Source organism: Pseudopipra pipra, chromosome 5 (assembly GCF_036250125.1).
Source record: "Pseudopipra pipra isolate bDixPip1 chromosome 5, bDixPip1.hap1, whole genome shotgun sequence".
NCBI classification, from domain to species: domain Eukaryota; kingdom Metazoa; phylum Chordata; class Aves; order Passeriformes; family Pipridae; genus Pseudopipra; species Pseudopipra pipra.
This window is the reverse complement of record NC_087553.1, coordinates 55,835,298-55,854,265: the sequence shown is the minus strand read 5'-3', so window position 1 is coordinate 55,854,265 and position 18,968 is coordinate 55,835,298. Positions and strand designations below refer to the sequence as shown.

The following is an 18,968-nucleotide window of genomic DNA, read 5'->3' as shown; positions in this document are numbered from 1 at the left end:
TTAATTTATTTAAGAGAGTGGCTTTGTGTGAACTTTTTCAGAATTCAAGTAGGAACCTCATGCTGCAAAGCTTACATTTGTGTATTTTTCAATTATTTCCAGCCGAAGCTCTGTAGGTGTTGTGTTCCACAGCCATGGAGTCTTAGGATGATAATTTAAAAGTTAGACAGGGGAAAACAAGGTCAAATGGTTTCATTCATCAAAATAACACTGCATTAATTTTCACACTACTTCTCTTATCATTTTAAATATTGAGGCAAGGGGTAGAAAATTTCTTAGGAGGATGTTTTAGCTGCAATTTGAAAGTTAAAGCTAAAGGCATGGCCTGCCTTTGTGAAGAAAGACATGTAGAAAGAATAATTTATATTTCACTGTAAATCTGTGAAGGCCACAAAGTCTTAGAGTCTTCTAATACAGAATAATCCACACAAAACTCAATGGGAGGCTGCAGCACATGAAGATAACAAGAGCTTGCTGGCCACTTAAGGGACCGTAGAGACTGCACATTTAGACCATAAGTCTGGACAGTTCGGCATCAGCAAAGAGATCAGGCTATAGTTTTAACCTGAGCAGGTAGTTTTAGTTGGCAGAAGTACAAAAGGTGATACTCCTGCCAAAGAGTAAGCTGGAATCCTTCTGGGATGCATTTGTTTGGGCACATGGTAACAGTGTTGGACTACGTAGTTAGTAGGAGAGAACTGGACTCTAAGTAGTGCTTAAGTTTCTTAACGACCAGTGTGAGGAAACTGTTCCCTACTGTTTTTTTCCCCTCTGTCACTCCCCAAGGAACACTTACATATATAAAATATGTTTTTCAGAATTAAAGCATCCTTCCTGCTTTATCCATTTCATGTGTTTACAGTTAGGGTTCAGTTCTGAGGCAGGCTGCAACAAAGCTGTTACTGCAGGCATTAAAGGGGTTCCTCTGATGGAACTGTTTAGCTCATCTTTTTCAGTATCAGTAATTCCAAGCTGTTCCTTGTTGACAGAAGTATTAATTCTATACTCTACTATGCTGAATGAAGGGATTTTGCTCTTTACCCAGGTTTTGATGAAATCGTGGATTTGAGATTTTTGCTATTGTTTTGTTTCGGGGTTTTTTTAATTATTTATGATACCTAGATTGAACTCGGGGTGGGGAGTAACTGTGAAGAATTACCCTAAATTAGCAGTTCTCTTATGTTACTGAAATGAGAATCTACAGTTTTATTTTAAAAAATACTTATGGTTGGGGAAAATGAAGTGTGACCATGCTGGTTTTAAGAACATAACTTCTGTTCACTTGAAGGAATCATGGGCACAGTAAAGAGCTCCTGTTACTTGGCTTTTCTGATTTTACTGTTGGACGCTATATTGAAGCCACTGTAACAAATGAAGAAGAATTACTTATAGCACCTGTGGAACCATTTTCTCGAAGAAAGCCTAAAATTATTGCAGATTCTCAGCTAAGGAAGACAACAGTGACTGGCCCTAAAAACAGAAGGTACTGTGAATTAGAGCAAAAGATAACACTTAGGTAATACTGCTCTGTTTGGTATTGCTATATCTGTTCTGTAATGCTAACAAAGAAAATGTGAAACTGGGAGAGTCTGTGCATGTTTATATGTTTACTACATATATGTGTGTGTTGTAAACAAGATGATTGTGGAGATTGCAGATAAAAGAAGTTGTTTTAGTAAATAACTTATTGATTTCATTGTAGATTTTTCAAACAGAATCTCTAATGTATAGTACGGTAATAAAGAAGATAAAACATGGCTCCTAGTTATCCACAAGTAACAACTGTATTGTTAAGAAAAAAGATAGTAAATTGAAAATAGCTTTCTGGGATAATAAGCTTCTTAATTCTTTATACAACTTTGACGTCTATATCTGACTAATGTTTCCCATCTTTCACTCAGAACTTTTCCTTTTGCAAATAAGTTTCCATTATACTTATGAAATTTTCTTAGTTATAAAAATATACCTAAACTGAAAAAGCAGAAACAGAATGTTTTCAAGTGATCTGTAACCAGAACACTTAGAATCACAGAATAGCTAGAGTTAGAAGGGACCCACAGGGAACATCAAAGTACAACTCTTGGCCCTGCACAGGACCACCCCAAGAATTTCACCTTGTGCCTGAGAGCATTGTCCAAACACTTTTTGAAATTTGGTTGTTGTCCAAACACTTGGCACTCTTGTGCCATTACCACTTCCCTGGGGAGCCTGTTCCAGTGCCCAGCCACCCTCTGGGTGAAGGTCCTATTCCTAATATCCAACCTCAGCCTCCCCTGACACAACCTCAGACCATTCCCTCAAGTCCTGTCACTGGTCACCACAGAGAAGAGATCAGTGCCTGCCTGTCTCCTTCCCCTCACGAGGAAGCTGTAGACAGCTATGAGATCTCCCCTCAGTCTCCTCTTCTCCAGACCAAACAGACCAAGTGACCTGCGGCCACTCCTCGTACTACTTCCCCTCAGGGCCCTTCACCTCTATGCTCAGCCCATGACCCAGTTACTCACCCACCACATGATGTGTTTATCCAGCTGTTGCTGGACATTTTGTCTGGAAGGATACTGTTAGAGACAGTGCTGAAAGCTTTACTGAAATCCGAAAAGATTACATCAACTGGCTTCCCTTGATCACGCAGGTAGGTTACCTTGTCATAAAAGGAAATTAAGTTGGTCAAGCAGGACTTTCTCCTCATGAGCCTGGGCAGGCTGTTACCATTGACTGTGTTGTCCTGCAGGTGTCCTGCAAAATAATAATCTTTGTATCTTTATCAGACACTAAAGTGAGACTGACAGGCCTGTAGTTTCTAGGGTCCTCCTTCTTGCCCCTCTTGAAAATCAGGACAACATTGGCCAACTTCCAGTCAACTGGATCTCTCCAGATTCCCAAGACCATTCAAAAATCATTGAGAATGGTCTTGCAATATCAGCCATCTGTGAGTACTCATACAAATCTTGTCAGGCTCCATAGACTTACAGGGATCCATCTGCAGGAGCAAATTGTGCACAAGTTTGGGGTCAGCTGGAAGTTTATCATTCTCACAGCCATGGTCCTCCAGCTCAGGGCACTGGCACCCGTTAGACCCTCATTGGTGTTGAAGACAGGCAAAGAAAGTGTTAAACACCTCTGCCTTGTCTGCGTCTCTGTTTGTGAGGTGACCATCCTCATCCTGTAATGGGCCAATGTTGTTTCTGCACTGTCTTTTGCCACTGACATATTTTGAAAAACTTCTTTTGTCTCCCACAGTACTGGAACAGTTTCAACTCCAACTGAGCTTTGGCCACATGATTTTTCTCCCTACAGTGCCAAGCAGCATCTCTGTAGAGGATTGTTTATCTGTCTTCTCAATATGGCAAACTTCTCAACTGTCTCTTTGAAGGAGTCATTGGGTCTGTCCTCTGTGTGCATGCGTTTTGGGTTTATAGTCTTGGTGATGTGGCATGTTAATTAGCTGTCTTTCACATATATAATTTGAGAAAGCTAAGTGGTATGTCATACATTTTTGTTTTAGAAATAACAGAAGGTGGTGTTCAAACTTTCTCCCACATTATACCATACCGGATGAATTAAGAAGATGTGTGGAGCAGAAGTTAGACATACTGACCTTTCAGCCCCTCCTAGCAGAGGTATGCAAGTGTAGGTTTATATAAGAAAATACTTTTTATGTAAGTGTTTCTGTTGAAACTTGCCTTAACTTAGCAAAAATGTGTAGTCCTCAGTGTAACTGACGATGACCTAACGCAGTTGCCAAGTAGACTTAGACTTCATGGGTTTTCAGTATGTTACAGAATACAAGCTTACAAGAGCACAAAAGCCTAGATGTGAAAAACTGAAAAGGGAGCAGAAGTATTCGGGGGGGGGGGGGGGATATTACAGAAGCTGAACAAAGATCCTCTATATTCTTACTTTTTAAGCATCATTGGAAAGGGTTTTTTGAGGTCCGAGAACAGTTGTTTCATAGAAAATGAAAGCAGAATCTCTTAAATTCTTGCAATATCACGATTCTTTTCTGGCTGTTAAAAATTGTTTGCCTAAGCATCCTCAGATTTAATTCACTATTGGCTTGTTCCAATTCTTCCTACAAAGTATAGCAATTTTAGAATACATACAAAATACCCCAACCCACTCCCTCCCCCCACCAGAGTCTTAACAAGAACAGTGATTCTTTCTCCAAAACTTTGCCCTGATGTCATGTAGAATATTGCTGTAAGTCACGGTTTTTTCGGTACATTTTTAAGTACGTACGAACTGGGGCTGGTACCATTTCTAAAAATGTAAAAGGCTATGTTGTCTGCTGTCTAAACAGGTTACACAAAACCTGAGGTCATAGCATTAAGCTAGCAGATTAATGGTCATCTCTCAAAAAGAAGATAAAATTCTGTAGTGTTTGAATTAATTTTATACCGAAGGCCTGCCATTAATGACTATGTTCTTTTTTACCACACCTTAATTTCTGTCTGGTACTGGTGACTTAAGTCTGCATCAGAAAGCGCTGTTCGTTTGCCTTGTATTTGAGTGAGAAGATACCAAATAGAAAGCAGTCTGTGCTATCATCGTTTAGATAGAACTTTGTCCTGTTGAATACCTCTGCACTGAGATTCATTAAGAGCTGAGGAAGAAAATTCAGGTTCTTTCAGCTTGCTATAAGTTGTATAATCATCAGCCAGGGACGAGACTGACATGACTCTCTTCAACCATCTCTGTCCATGTACTTAGATTTTATGCTGTTCAGGATTGCTGAGCATAGAAATCAGTTTGTAGACTGCCCCTGAATTCAGATGATGTAACTACCACTATAGTAAGGAGAGACTTGGTTAACTCTTTAGCTGACTGGCTATTGTATCTGAGGTCCAAGGACTATACTGATTTTTCTTTGACTGGGAGTGTTAATTATGTTAATGTATCCATCTGTTGTATGGATACATGTATATAGATGTCTTAATTGGCAACCCAGTTGCTGTGCAGTCCATTTCGAAAGCTACTTTGTATAATGTTAGTAATTGTGGGTTCCCTGTCTTGTTGTACAACAATAATGCGTACTGTTTTGTTTTTCAGCGTCTTAATCTAGATAATTATAAAGCAAACTTCTCTACTCTTTTGTGGCTTGAAGAGATCCAAGAAGAAATGGATTTAAAATGTTTCAGCATGAGTGGGATTACTTTGAAAAGGAATGGGAACTTTTTAGTGCTGGAAGTGCCAGGAGTAGAAGAGGGCAGACCTCGCCTGGTTCCAGGTAGAAATTAATGTGAGGTAAAGCCAAATGGCATGTTGATCCATGTTTTCACTACAACTTCAGTCTGTTGCTTATTCATTTGTTTAAAGAAGTCTTTCACATATTTGAACACAAAGTTATTAATTTAGGCTACTAGACAGGGGAACTGCTGTATTAGTGGCTCAGTCTTGCAATGGCTGCTGTCTGAAGCAGCATTGCATGTGTCTGTTCTTACATTTGTTCCAATAGGATTTTTCATGTACAAAAATTAGTGAGGCTTTCAGCAAAAATAAACTGTGCAATGTAGTAATAGCTTAAAAGACAGTAGGTATAGCAAAAGCTGGGAAAGTAGTTAAAATTAAATTCAGAATTTCAAATGAAGATTTGTTTTCAGGAGATGTTGTTTGATGTCATCGATACTAGTTGCCTTTTAAAGTGTAGTATACAACTGCATATGGCATTTAGGAACAGGTAGTCACAGATACAGCAACTTTGCTGAAGTTAACCTCCTGCAAATTCCTAGTTTAAACATGCTAAAGAGGAAGAAATATGCTGCAGCAGAAGTTATACTATTCCTTGTAACACTATGTTGCCTTTTAACTTTGTTTACAATTAGGTGATAAGGTGATACTGAAAAGTCAGGTCTACTCGGAGCATATAATAGAGTACATTGCCTTTATTACTGAGGTAAGCAAAGTGTATCTCCTCTTGAAAATACAGTGGTCCACAAGTTTCAAAAGGGAAGCTTGCAATTCATGGAGTTACAGACCAGTTTAACCTTTCTTGGTAAACTAGGTTTGTTTTATTTACATTCTGAGCAGTAATTTTGTATTTTTATTGTATTGTTGAAGGCTTTGGCTTCCCTATTCTTTTGAGATTATGTTTACCTGCTGTAAAAGCACTTGTAACGTAATCTAGATATGCAGTATGTTGATAGCACATAAATCTAGGTGTTCTTTTTAGAAGTGATGGAGGGGTTCCATGCTTTCAGAGATGCTTCTTTGTGTTTAAAGTACTGAATCTTCATCAATGTCTTGACTTTTTTTTTTTCTCTTTGTAACAGATATGTCATGAAGATGTTACTCTTAAAGTTAATGCAGACTTTGAACAAGCTTACAACTTGGAACCCATGGATGTGGAATTTGTTCAATGCAGGTGTTTTTATAAGTTTCAAAAAAGCTGCATTTAATGATTCCTCTAGTAAAGTGACTTTTAAAGTATACATGACTGTCAACTGTTTGTTTTTGTGGATACAGACAGGAGAAGGACATAAGATCTTGCCAATTCTTTGACTTCTTTCCCTTAATACACCTTTGCCACCATATTCATTGTTAAAAGACTGCAACTGTACAAGTGTACAAAGAATTCTTCTCTTAATCCTCTCTAAATTGTCACACCAATGCCAGAAAGTGAAATGAGAGGGAATGAGGTGGGGTGTTTTGGGGTATTTTTCTTAGTTTTTTTCCATTTTTAAGAAAAAACTATACCACTGTGGTTACAAGACTATGCAAAAAAAAAAAAAAGCTGATGTTAACCACCCGTCCTTTTATACTTTTGTTTTATTCATGGAATATTGTTAACTGTTTGGAGTTACATAATCTTCTCTGTAAATTTAGCTTTGAAGAGAAGTTCCTTGAAAGACTAAGCATTGAACACTAGGCCATCTTTGTATCACTGAAGAGCTAGAGAATATGTGTATCAATACTATTCATAGCAAAGCTGTTGACATTTCTGCAGCGTATTTCTCAATAGATGCTTTTTTAAAAAAAAAGTAGTTTTATATAAAACTCTTATTTTTATATGCACTGGTGCATAGTAAAAAGTACCAGATACCTAGTAGATGTGTGCTGCTATAGTGTGGAAATGTAAGATTTTACTGTAATCTACAAATCTGTATTTGGTAACAGGATTCCTAGCAGGCGATGCCAGTTGGCAATTCAGCAAGCTTCCTACCTGGGTGAAAAAGGTACACTTCGGTTGACTTAAACTGGCTAGAGGAGTTTCTTTGTGGGGAGTCTTGTGTTTTATATTTCTTTCACATCGGAGCATACTGATAGGAATGCACTGTAACTTGTTCTTAGAGGAGTTATCCATGTGTTTGTTGGGGGCTTTTTATGTTTTGGTTTGGTTTTGTTTTGAAAATCAAAAAGCAACTTTCTGAATCTATAGAATGTTTCATCAGAATGATTTCATCTGTTGGCCATGACAGGGAGGAGGACTGGAAGCAAACTTTTGTGAACTATTTGAGCCAGTAAGAACTGTAGAAATTATACTGCTTTAATAATAGCAAATGAAATGGCCATGTTTTTTGTTACCTCAAAATTTGTTGAAAAGTGCTGATTTCCTGTCGTATGGTTGAGTTGAACGATCCATGTGAACTTTACGCAGGTCTTTACCATATTCATTCTGATAAACCAATTTTAGCAGCTCAGAGTAAGCTGATATATCAGTAGTAATGTTAATTAGTGAAACATGAAAAGTGTTTGTGTGACTTCCAGATTTCTCTACTTTCTCTTTCTCTGCTTAATTCGAAGTGTTATTTCCGGAAAGGCTTGTCTTGCAATCACCACAAGCTATCAAGACACAGAATACTACTGAGTACTGTGGTGTTGATGATGGCCTTAAACAATCTTCACAGCAGGAAAGTAAGGTATCTATTCTGTAAATATTCCTTAAATATTCCTTAAAATTATAACCTTCATTCAGATTGGTTACAGATACCTACTGTGCAGCTATTGTTAGAAAGGAATTACATAATGGAATATCAAAGAATCAAAGCTGTAATCTGCTGCATTTTGATGACAGAAGTTTTGTTTGCTGCCTGGAGATGGAGAATTTTATGGTAGTTGATACTGTTAAGCACTCCCATCTCAAATGGAAAGTGCTTATAAAGTGTGTGATTGTAATGGGAATTATGAGATTTACCTTAAACTAGTTTTCATAGCTACTGTTGAGTAGATGCTTAAGTTCTGTTACTGCAGCAGGAAATAATTTTGTGATAGAAGGTAATCATCCTGTTCTGAGTAGATTCACCCAGGCTTAACTGCCATTTAGATTTCTACATTTTCTTAATATAACTTTTCTTAGAAAGGACTTCAGGAGGCTGCCTGGTCCTCTTCCTATTTGAAGCAGGACTGTCACCACCACTAAATCAAGTGGGGAGGAGTAGGCACAATTCTTTATTTTTGTCTAGAGTTTCCACAGCATCTGCATAACCTGTGCTTCACCAGCTTTACACTCATTTTTCCCTAATTCCAAATATGAATCTTCCACTTGCAATTTGTTGATGTAGTTCCTTGTTATATCATTTGTGACTACAAAGAAGAGTTTTTCTCTCATTTTTCGTAACTCTGATATAAGCCATCATGGGCTGTTAGAATACCTCTGCATCTTCTCATGGCCAAATTAAAAATCCAAGCTCACAGCCTCTCCACTTCAGAACATTATAATGGCTCATATACAGTTCTGGCATCCACATATGCTCCAGCTGAGCATCAAGCTATTGATTAATACTCTTTAAGCCCAGTAGTTCAGTCAGTTTTTCAACTCATCCTATCTGTCTGTTGATCCAGCTAGTATGTCTTCAGGCTACAAATAAGAGTGATGTGGTAAGTAAACCATTTCAAAAGCCTTGCTGAGGTGAACGAATATTACAATGACTGCTTTTCTGTTGTCCATGTAATAGTCTTTACACATAATAGTCTTTTCATCAGAGGAAAATCAGGTTGGTCATGAAAGATCTGCCCTGTGGTTTAGCTGTGTTGTCTGTTCCTGGTCACCTGTTTTTTCCAATTATACGAAGCCTGTGGAATCCAGAAGGGTGTTCTCTCAGGGACTAGAGTGAGGCTGGTGAGCTATAGTTCCCTAGGTCTTCCTTGTCCAGAGCAGTATTGACTCTTTCCTGCTATCAGAAACATTCCCTGGCTTGTCCTGATTATTTTTTATTATGGGTGATAGGCAGCAGTGTCCAGTCATATGAGTGTGGTGGATCACATCTACCCTCTCCAGTGTCTCTTAAGCAGATTGTAGCTCCCCTTCTGTTACTTGTCCTTTTCTTTTACTTACTGTTACTTTGCACAGGAGTCTGAAGGTGTGCATATGAGACAGAAAGTACATTGAGTTCTTTCAGATGTCATCCATCTATTCCTATCCAACTGTGAGCCTTCACGATTGTTGAACTCTCTTCCACCACATTTGCTAAATCCCTTCTTACTATGCTGTTTTTCTCTTAACTTGAGCAGTAGCTTGATCTCTTTGACCTTCTGATTTTGTCCAACTCTCCGTTTTTATATTTTTCCTGTCACTGTTTCTACTTGTAATACGCTTTTTATAAATTCATCAAGAAGCAGGCCTTCTACTGAAATTCCCGATGATCTTGTGCAACAGGATGGTTTGTTTACAGTCTCTCAATAAGCATCTTTAAGCTCTCGTGGGCACCTTTTTCCTCACATAGTAGCTTCTCAGAGGGTTTTGCTTGGTGAGTTCTTACAGAAATCGAGGTTTGTTCTAGAAGAGCCAGAGTTCTGACTACTGATTTACCTTCTTAGCCTTACTCCAACCTTGCAAATCCCTGCAGTAAAATCTGGTATATGGATATATGGTCTTTCCTGTGTATGAGGAGTAAGTCTAATAGAGTGTTGTTTCTGATCAGTATGTTAGCCATTTACATTAACAAGTTGTCACCAACTAGTCTAGGAATTCTAGATGTTTTCTAAGTGAATTGCATCAGGTGTGTGATTGAAATCTCCAGGAAGCTTCACCATCTGTAATCAGGACACTGATGCCAGTTGTTTGTCAGAAATCTCCTCCATGTTCTCTTTCTTCTGGAGAGGATTTGTTACAGACCACTAGATAATATTGCTGCTAGTCCATCTCTCTGTGGTAACAACTCAGACAAATCTCTGGTTTTGCAATTAGTAATATGTAGTCAAGGAGCTTCTCACATAGACCCAGAGCTGTGCTGCTGCTCTCAGTTATTGTTCTGCAAGATGTCTGCTTCTACTGGGACCTTTCTGTTAAACTAGAAGGATGGTGGAGAATATCACCTGGACCACCCATGCTTTTACTCCAGATCCTCCTCTTGCTCTAAAATGTCACTAGCACCTACAGGGGTGAGCAGCAAAGGCAGTAGTCAGAAGGACTAAAAATGAGCCTTGCAGTCTTTCCATGACATCGTGGCTCTGTAGAAGCAACAAAGATCTCTATCCTGTACAAGGAGTAATCAACCCTTAATATCCATCACTCCACTGAATTGGAATCAGTATTATTAAGATGACTGAGGTATCTTGTCCAGAATTTTACCAGTGCCGCATCCCCTACAAGCAGTTTTTTTCCATGCTACAATCTGAAAGGTCGTGTGTCCGCTAAGGAAGAAGCGTGTGTCCATGTATCCATGTATCTAGCTTAGTGGTATGGAACGGGAATGCTTTTGTGGAAGGAAAGAAGTTATTCAGCCATAGCTTCAAAATCTGAGCTGCAAATTATTTGCGAAATAAATATTTAATGTTAATAGAAGCAAAACTATTAGAAATCTTAAATTTAATGTGGGAATTCCTAGCACCTTCTACTACTCCTATCTTTCTGTTTTCACAGTAGATATTCTATTTAATGGGATAATGGTATTTGATGGGTAAAAAATTAAAACTTAACTTCAGAAGTTTTAGTGAAGATAGTTGCCTGTCTTAAGGTTGTAAATGCATTTATATTCACTTGCTGTTTTCAGGTCAAAAAAAAGAAGAACAAACAGACAAAAGGCATGACATCAAGGGAGGTGAATGTACAGGATATGATGAGAGTAACTCTGCCAACAAGCCAACTTGGTATACTTTCTGTACTTGAATATTAAGTATTACAGTTCAGGATTGCAATTACTTCAGTAAGCCAGGGCTGAGTAAGATGCCTTTAAGATGTCTTTGTGCTCTGTCTTTTAAAGACAAATTCTAGAACTGCTAGCGGGAAGTTTCTGTGGAGGCTTTATGTGCATTACTTCAACATCTCTAGTTCACAGAATCCTAGAATGGTCTGAGTTGGAAGGAACCTTAAAGATCATCTAGTTCCAACCCCTGTGCTGTGGGCAGGGACACCTTCCACTAGACAAGGTTGCTCAGAGCTCTATCCAGCCTTGCCTTGAATGTTTCTAGGGAGGAGGCAGCAAACATCTGGTGATATATTTTTAGTTAATTATCATTTTACAGTAGTTTACTCAAAAATATTTGGTCATATTCAGAGTTTGCAATTTGTTACCGGAATGCTGTCTCTCATCCTTGGGAGAGCTTCTTTGCCAAAGATGCTCAAACTTTTTCAGGTAGTTGAGATCATTGCTACAATTTTTTGGAAAGTGTGACTTTAAATATCAGTGTACTTGAATGCTGAAAAGGGTGATTGTGTCATTTTGTATCAGTAGGATGCCTAAAGAACTACTGATTAGATTACCTAGAATGCACTTCTGTCCAAGGGTTAATAAGATTCTGTTGTGGAAAGCTAAAACTAAACTAATTCAGACAGGATTAAGAAAAAAATTCCAATAGTTGTAATTTACTAGTGATCAGTTTTGCTGTTCTAGGACCAAAAAGTGATCTTGATGCTCAAATTACTTTCAATAATTTGAAGTAGTTTTTATAGATTGTTGGGTTACATAATCACAATCCTTTTCTGGTCTTCAGTAAAGACCCAGTACACTTTGGAAATATTAATGGCTTATTTTCTACGTTATATTCTATAAAAACTGAATTTTTGAGAAATTCTTTAGTTGTTAACACAAAAGGAAAATAAAAATTTTCAGAAGCATATTGTGAATTGGAATTGCTTTAATCTACATATGTTACAAATATTTATGTAAATTCTAATATATGGATGTCTTGATTGTAGTTGGTGAAACTGTGGCACTTAAAGAGAGAGCTGGTGAATTTTTCAATCCGATGCTGAATGTGCAACAGAAACTGGCAGTGAAAAGGATACTGAGTGGTGAATGTCGCCCAACACCTTATATTCTCTTTGGACCACCAGGAACTGGAAAAACAGTAACAGTAATTGAAGCTATTTTACAGGTAGTGGTGAATGACAAATCAGTCACCTCTAATCTTTTCAGTATACTTACAGTATTTCTGTAAGTATCATCATATTTTTTTTCCAAGGTGTTTTCAAAATACTCTATTTAAGATCATTTTCTGTAGCTCCGTGAAAGAGGAAAACCCATCTTCACATGCATTTGGCAGAGTTGAGAATGGCTTATTTTCAGGTGTTCTTGTCTTTGTCTTTAAAGCTTCAGGTCTTCTTGTCTTTGTCTTTAAAGCTTCAGTGAACAGTATCTAACTGTGATTCCAGTAGTGCATAATGTATTCATGGAGCACAGATACACATTAATGTGATAACCATGAATTAACTGTGCTGTGGGTACACTCAGTTTGAGAGTACTTAGTCTTGACTGTCAACACGAGTGTTACTGAACTGCAAAAAGAATCAATGAGTATAACGTGTACGCAAAACTCTTCTGGATTTTCTATTCAGTGAAATAAAATGGGAACGTTTGAGCTTTTGCTACTTCTCTAAATAACCTTTTTAAATGTCTCTTTTCTTTAACGTAGATACATTATACTCTACCAGATAGTCGGATTTTGGTATGTGCACCATCAAATGCTGCAACAGATCTGATTTGCTTGCGGCTGCATCAAAGCAGTCTCTTAAAACCGGGAGCTATGGTCCGAGTTAATGCTGCCTTCAGGTCAGCAGAGGTAAATGTTATAGATACCAGCCAGTTAATATTTCCATTTTAATATTTTTATCTTAAAATACCAATTTGGTATTGTAACTTCAGTTGCTGTTAGACTGCTTAGGCTTGCTTAGGATCCAAAGCATTGCATTACTTTAGCTTTTCCAGAAGATTAACTGGAAAATGTTGATCATAATCCTTAGTTTGATTGTATGAGCATAGAATCTTAACATCTTTTTTGCAGTGCTTAACTCTACAAGCAGCAAATAGTATTGTTGGGGATTTTTCATTTAATTTAATTTTTAAATTATTTTATCAGTCCGAGTTAAGACGACTTACACAGAAAGTAAACAAGTAGGATGGTCATCTTTATGCAGGACACACACATTGTGGGTTCATTACATATGCATATATATTTATACATATATATGTGTGTAGGTATGTATGGATATATATACACACATATAAATACATATGTGTATATATGTGTGTGTGTGTGTATACATATAGATATGTAACATGTGTATGTTACATATACATGAAACACTTAAATGTTCCATTTTGTTCCTTACAATAAAGCACAGATGTCTTGCATATGTACTACTTTGTTTAGGTAAATTTACTAATTCATTTTGGTGTATGAATGGGTCTAAATCTATGTGTTTTGCTCAGCTTCTAAAATAGTTTTCAGAGTGCTTTTCTGGCATTTTGTTTTACAAAATACCTTTTTCTTTCTGCAGCAAATTGATGACATAGTGAAACCTTACTGCAAAGATGGTGATGATATTCAGAAAGCATTGTGGTCCAGGATAGTAATTACAACGTGCAGCAGTGCAGGATTGTTTTATCAAGCAGATACACGGTAGAGTACTATAGATAGGAGTATCATGGAGATACCCGGATGATACAAGCCCCAGAGCTTTTAGAGACTCTATACTATAACTTAGGCTGTTTTTAGTACAGTTCATGGCATGTGTCTCTACTGTGAAATAGAGCAAAACACTTGGTTTTAGTAATGTTCTAGAAGAAACTTTCTCCATAATAAATTTAAGAATTATCTTGATTAATGCTTAAAATTTTTGACACAGTAACTTCTCCTCTGCCACCAGTGGAAATTATATGGCTGTTGACAATCACTTTGGCTCAAAATGATTGTCACACTAAAAATTATATTGTGTTTGTGACAAAGTCACCTTTACTAATTGTAAGCAAGTACCATGTCAAGTGCTGTTAACCAAAGATTTCTGGTGGTTGTGTATATCAAAGTGTGTAAGTAAAGTCAAAAATTAAAGTTACACTGTTGTTTTTTCTATATTTCCTATTAAAAATATCCATCTTTGCTCTGTGTGTGGAGTTACCTGGCACACTTGACAAGGATGTTCACAGAACTGCTGAGGTCAACCACAGGGTGGCAGAATGAACTAATCTGAAAACAGCCCTGTTTCAGGTTAATGTTATTTAATTATAGGCTTGGACACTTCACTCATGTGATTCTGGATGAAGCAGGGCAAGCAAGTGAACCGGAGAGCCTGATTCCTATTGGATTGATTTCAGAAGCTCATGGACAGGTAGTTCTCTTAACATCATTTACTGAAAGGAAAAAAGTTGCTTTATTGTTTTCATTTTTGTGAATGGTGTAGAATTCAAGCAGCCATTTTCTGGTATGAGTATGAAATTCTGAATATTTTTAATAGATCTTACTCATGCACCATATCAATTCCCAGCACTTTAACGAGTTGTTTTACATCTAAAACAAGTCTGTGTAGGACTGGATCAGTGTGTGGAAGATGTAAAAATAAAAATATGCATTCTTAGTTTAAGACAACAACGTACTGCTCTCCTGGGGCTAACCGTTCTTTGCAAACAGATGTTTGAAGGAAAGCAGAATACTTGATATGAATTGATCTCTGAATTCTGAAATGAGTATGTCATTAAAAAAGGTAGTTTCAATAACCACTGTTTTAATGTAAAATGGATTTTTTTAATTGCATATACAGATAGTTCTTGTTGGAGATCCAAAGCAGTTAGGGCCGGTAATAAAATCTAAACTTGCGCTGACTTTTGGATTAAGTATCTCCTTGCTGGAAAGACTGACATCAAGAGAGCTATATCTGAGAGATGAGGATGCTTTTGGTGCCTGTGGAGCATATAATCCTTTGTTGGTGAGTTAAACTTTCCATTAACATTTTTCAGTTGAATCAAAATAAGGAGAAATTCTGGTTCCTGCTGTTTCTTTACCACTACTTTGCTCCCTGATGCTTAGTGATAAGTCTAGCTTGAGCATTAGTTCTTATAAAAGCTTGATTATTTTGCATATATACTATGAATAGTAAGGATGCTGAGCCCTCCAGTATGTTAAAACCTTTCTTTGAGGGGGTCCTCTATTCTTAAGCAGAATAAGTCAAATAGGGTGCACAAAGCACAATTGTAAATAATAGCTTAAAATTTCTTTTCATCTTCACTGACCACATTTACCATAACTTCATAACTTAGTTCTCCACAGTTGAACAAGTACAACTTCTGTTTTTGACAAACAAAGTCTCCTGTTTAAGGATTAATTTTGTAAATGTCATGTTTCAGGAAGGGAAAAAGAAACTGTTCTGGTTTCTTTATCATCTCTTCCTCTGTAGGATAGCTTCCCTAAACTCTTGTATGGTGAAGTACCTAAAGTCTATGTTAAGTGGCAGAGGTAGCGTAGTATATAAACAAGCACAGATGTTCCAGCTGCTTTAAATTACTGTCTGAATCTGAAAAATAGGGCTAAAGTCAAACTTCTTAAGATGCCTTCCTATTCTTATGGTAACATACTTTGAAGAATTAAACTGAGAGCAAAATATAACTAGATGACCACATAAGTAGAAAAGGGAGGAAACCTGATGGCAGACTTAAGAGGGAAAGTGAGAGTGTATGGCCCTAGGCTTTAGGTTAGGTCAGCCTGCTGAAAAACCTGTCATGCTTCCTCCTAAAATCTGTTACAGCAAAATTTTGTTGTTGTGTTCCTTATACAGTGCTTAAGGAGAATTGGCATAGTCAGAGAGCAGGAAGTGTGAGGGCTTTAAGGATATGTTTGGATGGAATATCCTATGTTATCCTTTTTACGGGACATATTTTTTTCAAGCTGGTTATTACTGTCTAAAATGCTTCCTTAAGACTATTCTTTCATTTAAAGACAATTACATTTCAGTGTCTTAAGGCCAGCTTCTGTCAGCTGTTCTTATGCTCCCTTTTTGCTTGTCAAGACTTCCTCACAATAACAGGTTACACCCATGGAAACTCCATGAAAATAATCAAACTCTTAAAAAAAAATAATATGCCTATAGATCAAATGTTTTTAAAAAACAAAGAATGACCAATTCATCTGTCATGTACATTCAATTCCTTTTGTTTCTCCTTTGGAGAGGAAAGAGATGGTCTTTCAAAAAACTGCTTTGATCTAGTTTTTAGATCAACCTGCAGTTTTTGCCTTGAGTACAGTTTTTTGGCAGCTTTAGAAATGCTAAATGGTAGATGATGGTAAGGTAGTATCTGCTTGGAAGCTGTGTTCTGAGAAGTCTGATGAATTACCTGTTTCAGTTTTGGATTTTGGGGTTTGACTTTGCAGATCACAAAACTCACGAAGAACTACAGGTCACATTCTGCATTGCTTGCCTTGCCATCTAAATTGTTTTATCATAAGGAGCTAGAAGTTTGTGCAGACGCTTCAGTAGTAACTTCTTTGCTGAATTGGTGTAAATTGCCCAGGAAGGGATTTCCATTAATTTTTCATGGAATAAAGGTATGTAAAATGTTCATATAATGAACTCTATAGGCCTCATAGCAGTTTGCTGATATTGTGGAAGAGTTTTCTTTAGAATTAATTCTAGAAAGAATATGAAAAAAGAATAAACTGCCTTTTGCAAGTAATGTGACTTCCTGAGCATCTGGTTTTAGAAACAACTACTGAAGTCAAATATTTGCTAAGAACTTGAGCAGCTGCCTATTGAGGTGTATTCTGGGAAGCATTTTGATGCAAGTTCTAATTCATAGCAGATGACCAAGATGGAGTTACAGTCAGCTGCCTTTAGCTTGCTTTGATGAGAGTTTGCTACGTTAAACTGGATATACAATCTTCTAAAACTAAAGGATTATTAAGGCTTAAGTGAGCAGGGGAAAAAATACTACCTTGGAAAAAAAGTTTTTCCTTAGTCTTCTAAGAAGTTAGTAAAAAGTAGCAATATCCCCTGCTTGGAGAGGCTTGGTCTTGAACTCTTCTACCTTGCACAAAAGCAAGATACCAACTTTATAACACGCGTTATACTGTAGTTGAGATTTAACTCCTTTGTTGCACACTTAAAGTACTGTTGTCCTATCAATTCTCTTCATATACGTATAAAAAATATTATAAAACATTAGGTGATACTCGTTCATTGGAAAGGGTGTATAGAGAGGAAGAGAAATTATATATAACATTCCATCACTCTTTTTTGCATTCGGGACGTATAAGAATAATGTATTAATACATAGTCATTTTTGCACCTGATCCCCATCATCTCATTTCCTTTCCCCTGATATAGGGCACTGAAACTCGTGAAGGTCACAGTCCTTCATGGTTTAATCCAGCTGAAGCAGTTCAAGTGATGCAGTACTGTTGCCACCTTGCTAAAAATGAAAACGCTGCAGTGTCAGCGACAGATATTGGAGTAATTACACCATATCGTAAACAGGTATGATGTTTAACAGGTCTAATGTCTTAAGAGCTTCAAAGTTGCTGTATTTCATTTTGTGGTTTTATATTGTGGCTGTTGTTCATTAAAGCAGGGAGGCATATCTTAAAATTTCACTGTAGTGTGTCATGTTACACATTGTATTATCAATCATTAATGATGCTGCCATTGAAATATAGAGCTAGAGAAAACAATAATGTCATTCTACTGGTCTTTTAGTTTTAAAAATCAGGAAATTATTAAGGAGACAGATTTGGAGACAGAAGCAGATTTTTCAGTTGTTAGAAGTAAAGAGGGCAAGTCAAGAATTTAGTATCCAATAGCTGGAACAGCAATCTGGTTCTGTCACTCTGTACTGAGGACTAGAACAAAAGGGAAATGTAGTTAAGTAGGTGGCATGTCACCTTGTTATGACTTAGAAGAGACTAGAGAAATTGTGACTTCTTAGCTGACTTGTAGTCAGACTTGAAGTTTGGGCTGCTATTTAAACCTCTAGATAATGCTGAAGATCAAATGCTATGCTTTATTTTTAAAAGTATTTATATTCAGGTGTGTTAAATATGTGATGTTTACTTTCATTTTAGAAATAAAATTAATACCCTTTCAGTTCCAGAGGAGGTCGTGGAGAGTGTGCACATTGTTCTTCTTGGTGTTCACATCTCAGTATTTATAACTTTGTATGTGTGGCTTGGGAGAAACACTGTGAGGTGTGAGGAAAAGACCAAGCCCTTGTGAAGAAATCTCACTTGCAAATTAAAGCTCTGCTTGTACTGATCCGTCTGGTCAGGTGTCTTCACCTGCCCATGTTTACCTTTACTACTTGTTTTTTATATATTTATATATAGTATTGAAGTGACCGAACCTCTTACACTCCCTAAATGATGATTTCACATGGTTTAATGTGACTGTGCCTTTCATCTGCCTGTGATGCAAGGCATGTGATAGTAATGTTTGCTTCAAGAAAGTCACTTTGTATTGTGGGAACACTGATTAGAAAGTAGTCTTTGACTCTAATTCTCATCTTAGCCAGGCATGATACCTTCTTAAATTTATTGGAGCACTTCAGGTATAATCTCCAAACAGCTTTTAGCAGATGGCGGTATAGTGATCCCACGAGTGCGAGGATCCCAGTGCATGAGGCTCCTTCTCTTTTGGGAGGGTACTTAAAATCATATCTCACCTCTGCCTTTCACTCTGTATGATGCACCTGGCAAGCAAAGGTAGAATCTCTGTACAGTCTTCTTGAGGGGCTGGAGGAAGCTGCTTGCCCTACCACATCTGTGGTATCCATGGTTTTGGATATGATGCACATTGGAAGAAGAGGGTTTATGGAGCTAAATTATCCTTGTCT

The 18,968-nt window shown here is 37.3% G+C and overlaps 1 protein-coding gene across 4 annotated transcripts in view; it reads left to right on the top strand.

Annotated features, from left to right (window-relative positions):
- Window positions 1-18,968, top strand: part of MOV10L1 (Mov10 like RNA helicase 1) — a 37,699-nt gene that overhangs the window by 12,279 nt on the left and 6,452 nt on the right. For 3 of the 4 annotated variants that reach the window (XM_064656207.1, XM_064656211.1, XM_064656208.1), the window contains 15 exons: window positions 1,289-1,483; window positions 3,506-3,620; window positions 5,050-5,227; window positions 5,823-5,893; window positions 6,270-6,361; window positions 7,114-7,172; window positions 7,741-7,856; window positions 10,929-11,025; window positions 12,074-12,252; window positions 12,790-12,936; window positions 13,655-13,776; window positions 14,383-14,482; window positions 14,912-15,076; window positions 16,516-16,689; window positions 17,468-17,617. In XM_064656207.1, coding sequence (XP_064512277.1) covers window positions 1,289-1,483; window positions 3,506-3,620; window positions 5,050-5,227; window positions 5,823-5,893; window positions 6,270-6,361; window positions 7,114-7,172; window positions 7,741-7,856; window positions 10,929-11,025; window positions 12,074-12,252; window positions 12,790-12,936; window positions 13,655-13,776; window positions 14,383-14,482; window positions 14,912-15,076; window positions 16,516-16,689; window positions 17,468-17,617 — 1,960 coding nt within the window. The remainder of the gene's footprint in view (window positions 1-1,288; window positions 1,484-3,505; window positions 3,621-5,049; window positions 5,228-5,822; window positions 5,894-6,269; window positions 6,362-7,113; window positions 7,173-7,740; window positions 7,857-10,928; window positions 11,026-12,073; window positions 12,253-12,789; window positions 12,937-13,654; window positions 13,777-14,382; window positions 14,483-14,911; window positions 15,077-16,515; window positions 16,690-17,467; window positions 17,618-18,968) is intronic. The other variant, XM_064656210.1, reaches the window with a different exon arrangement.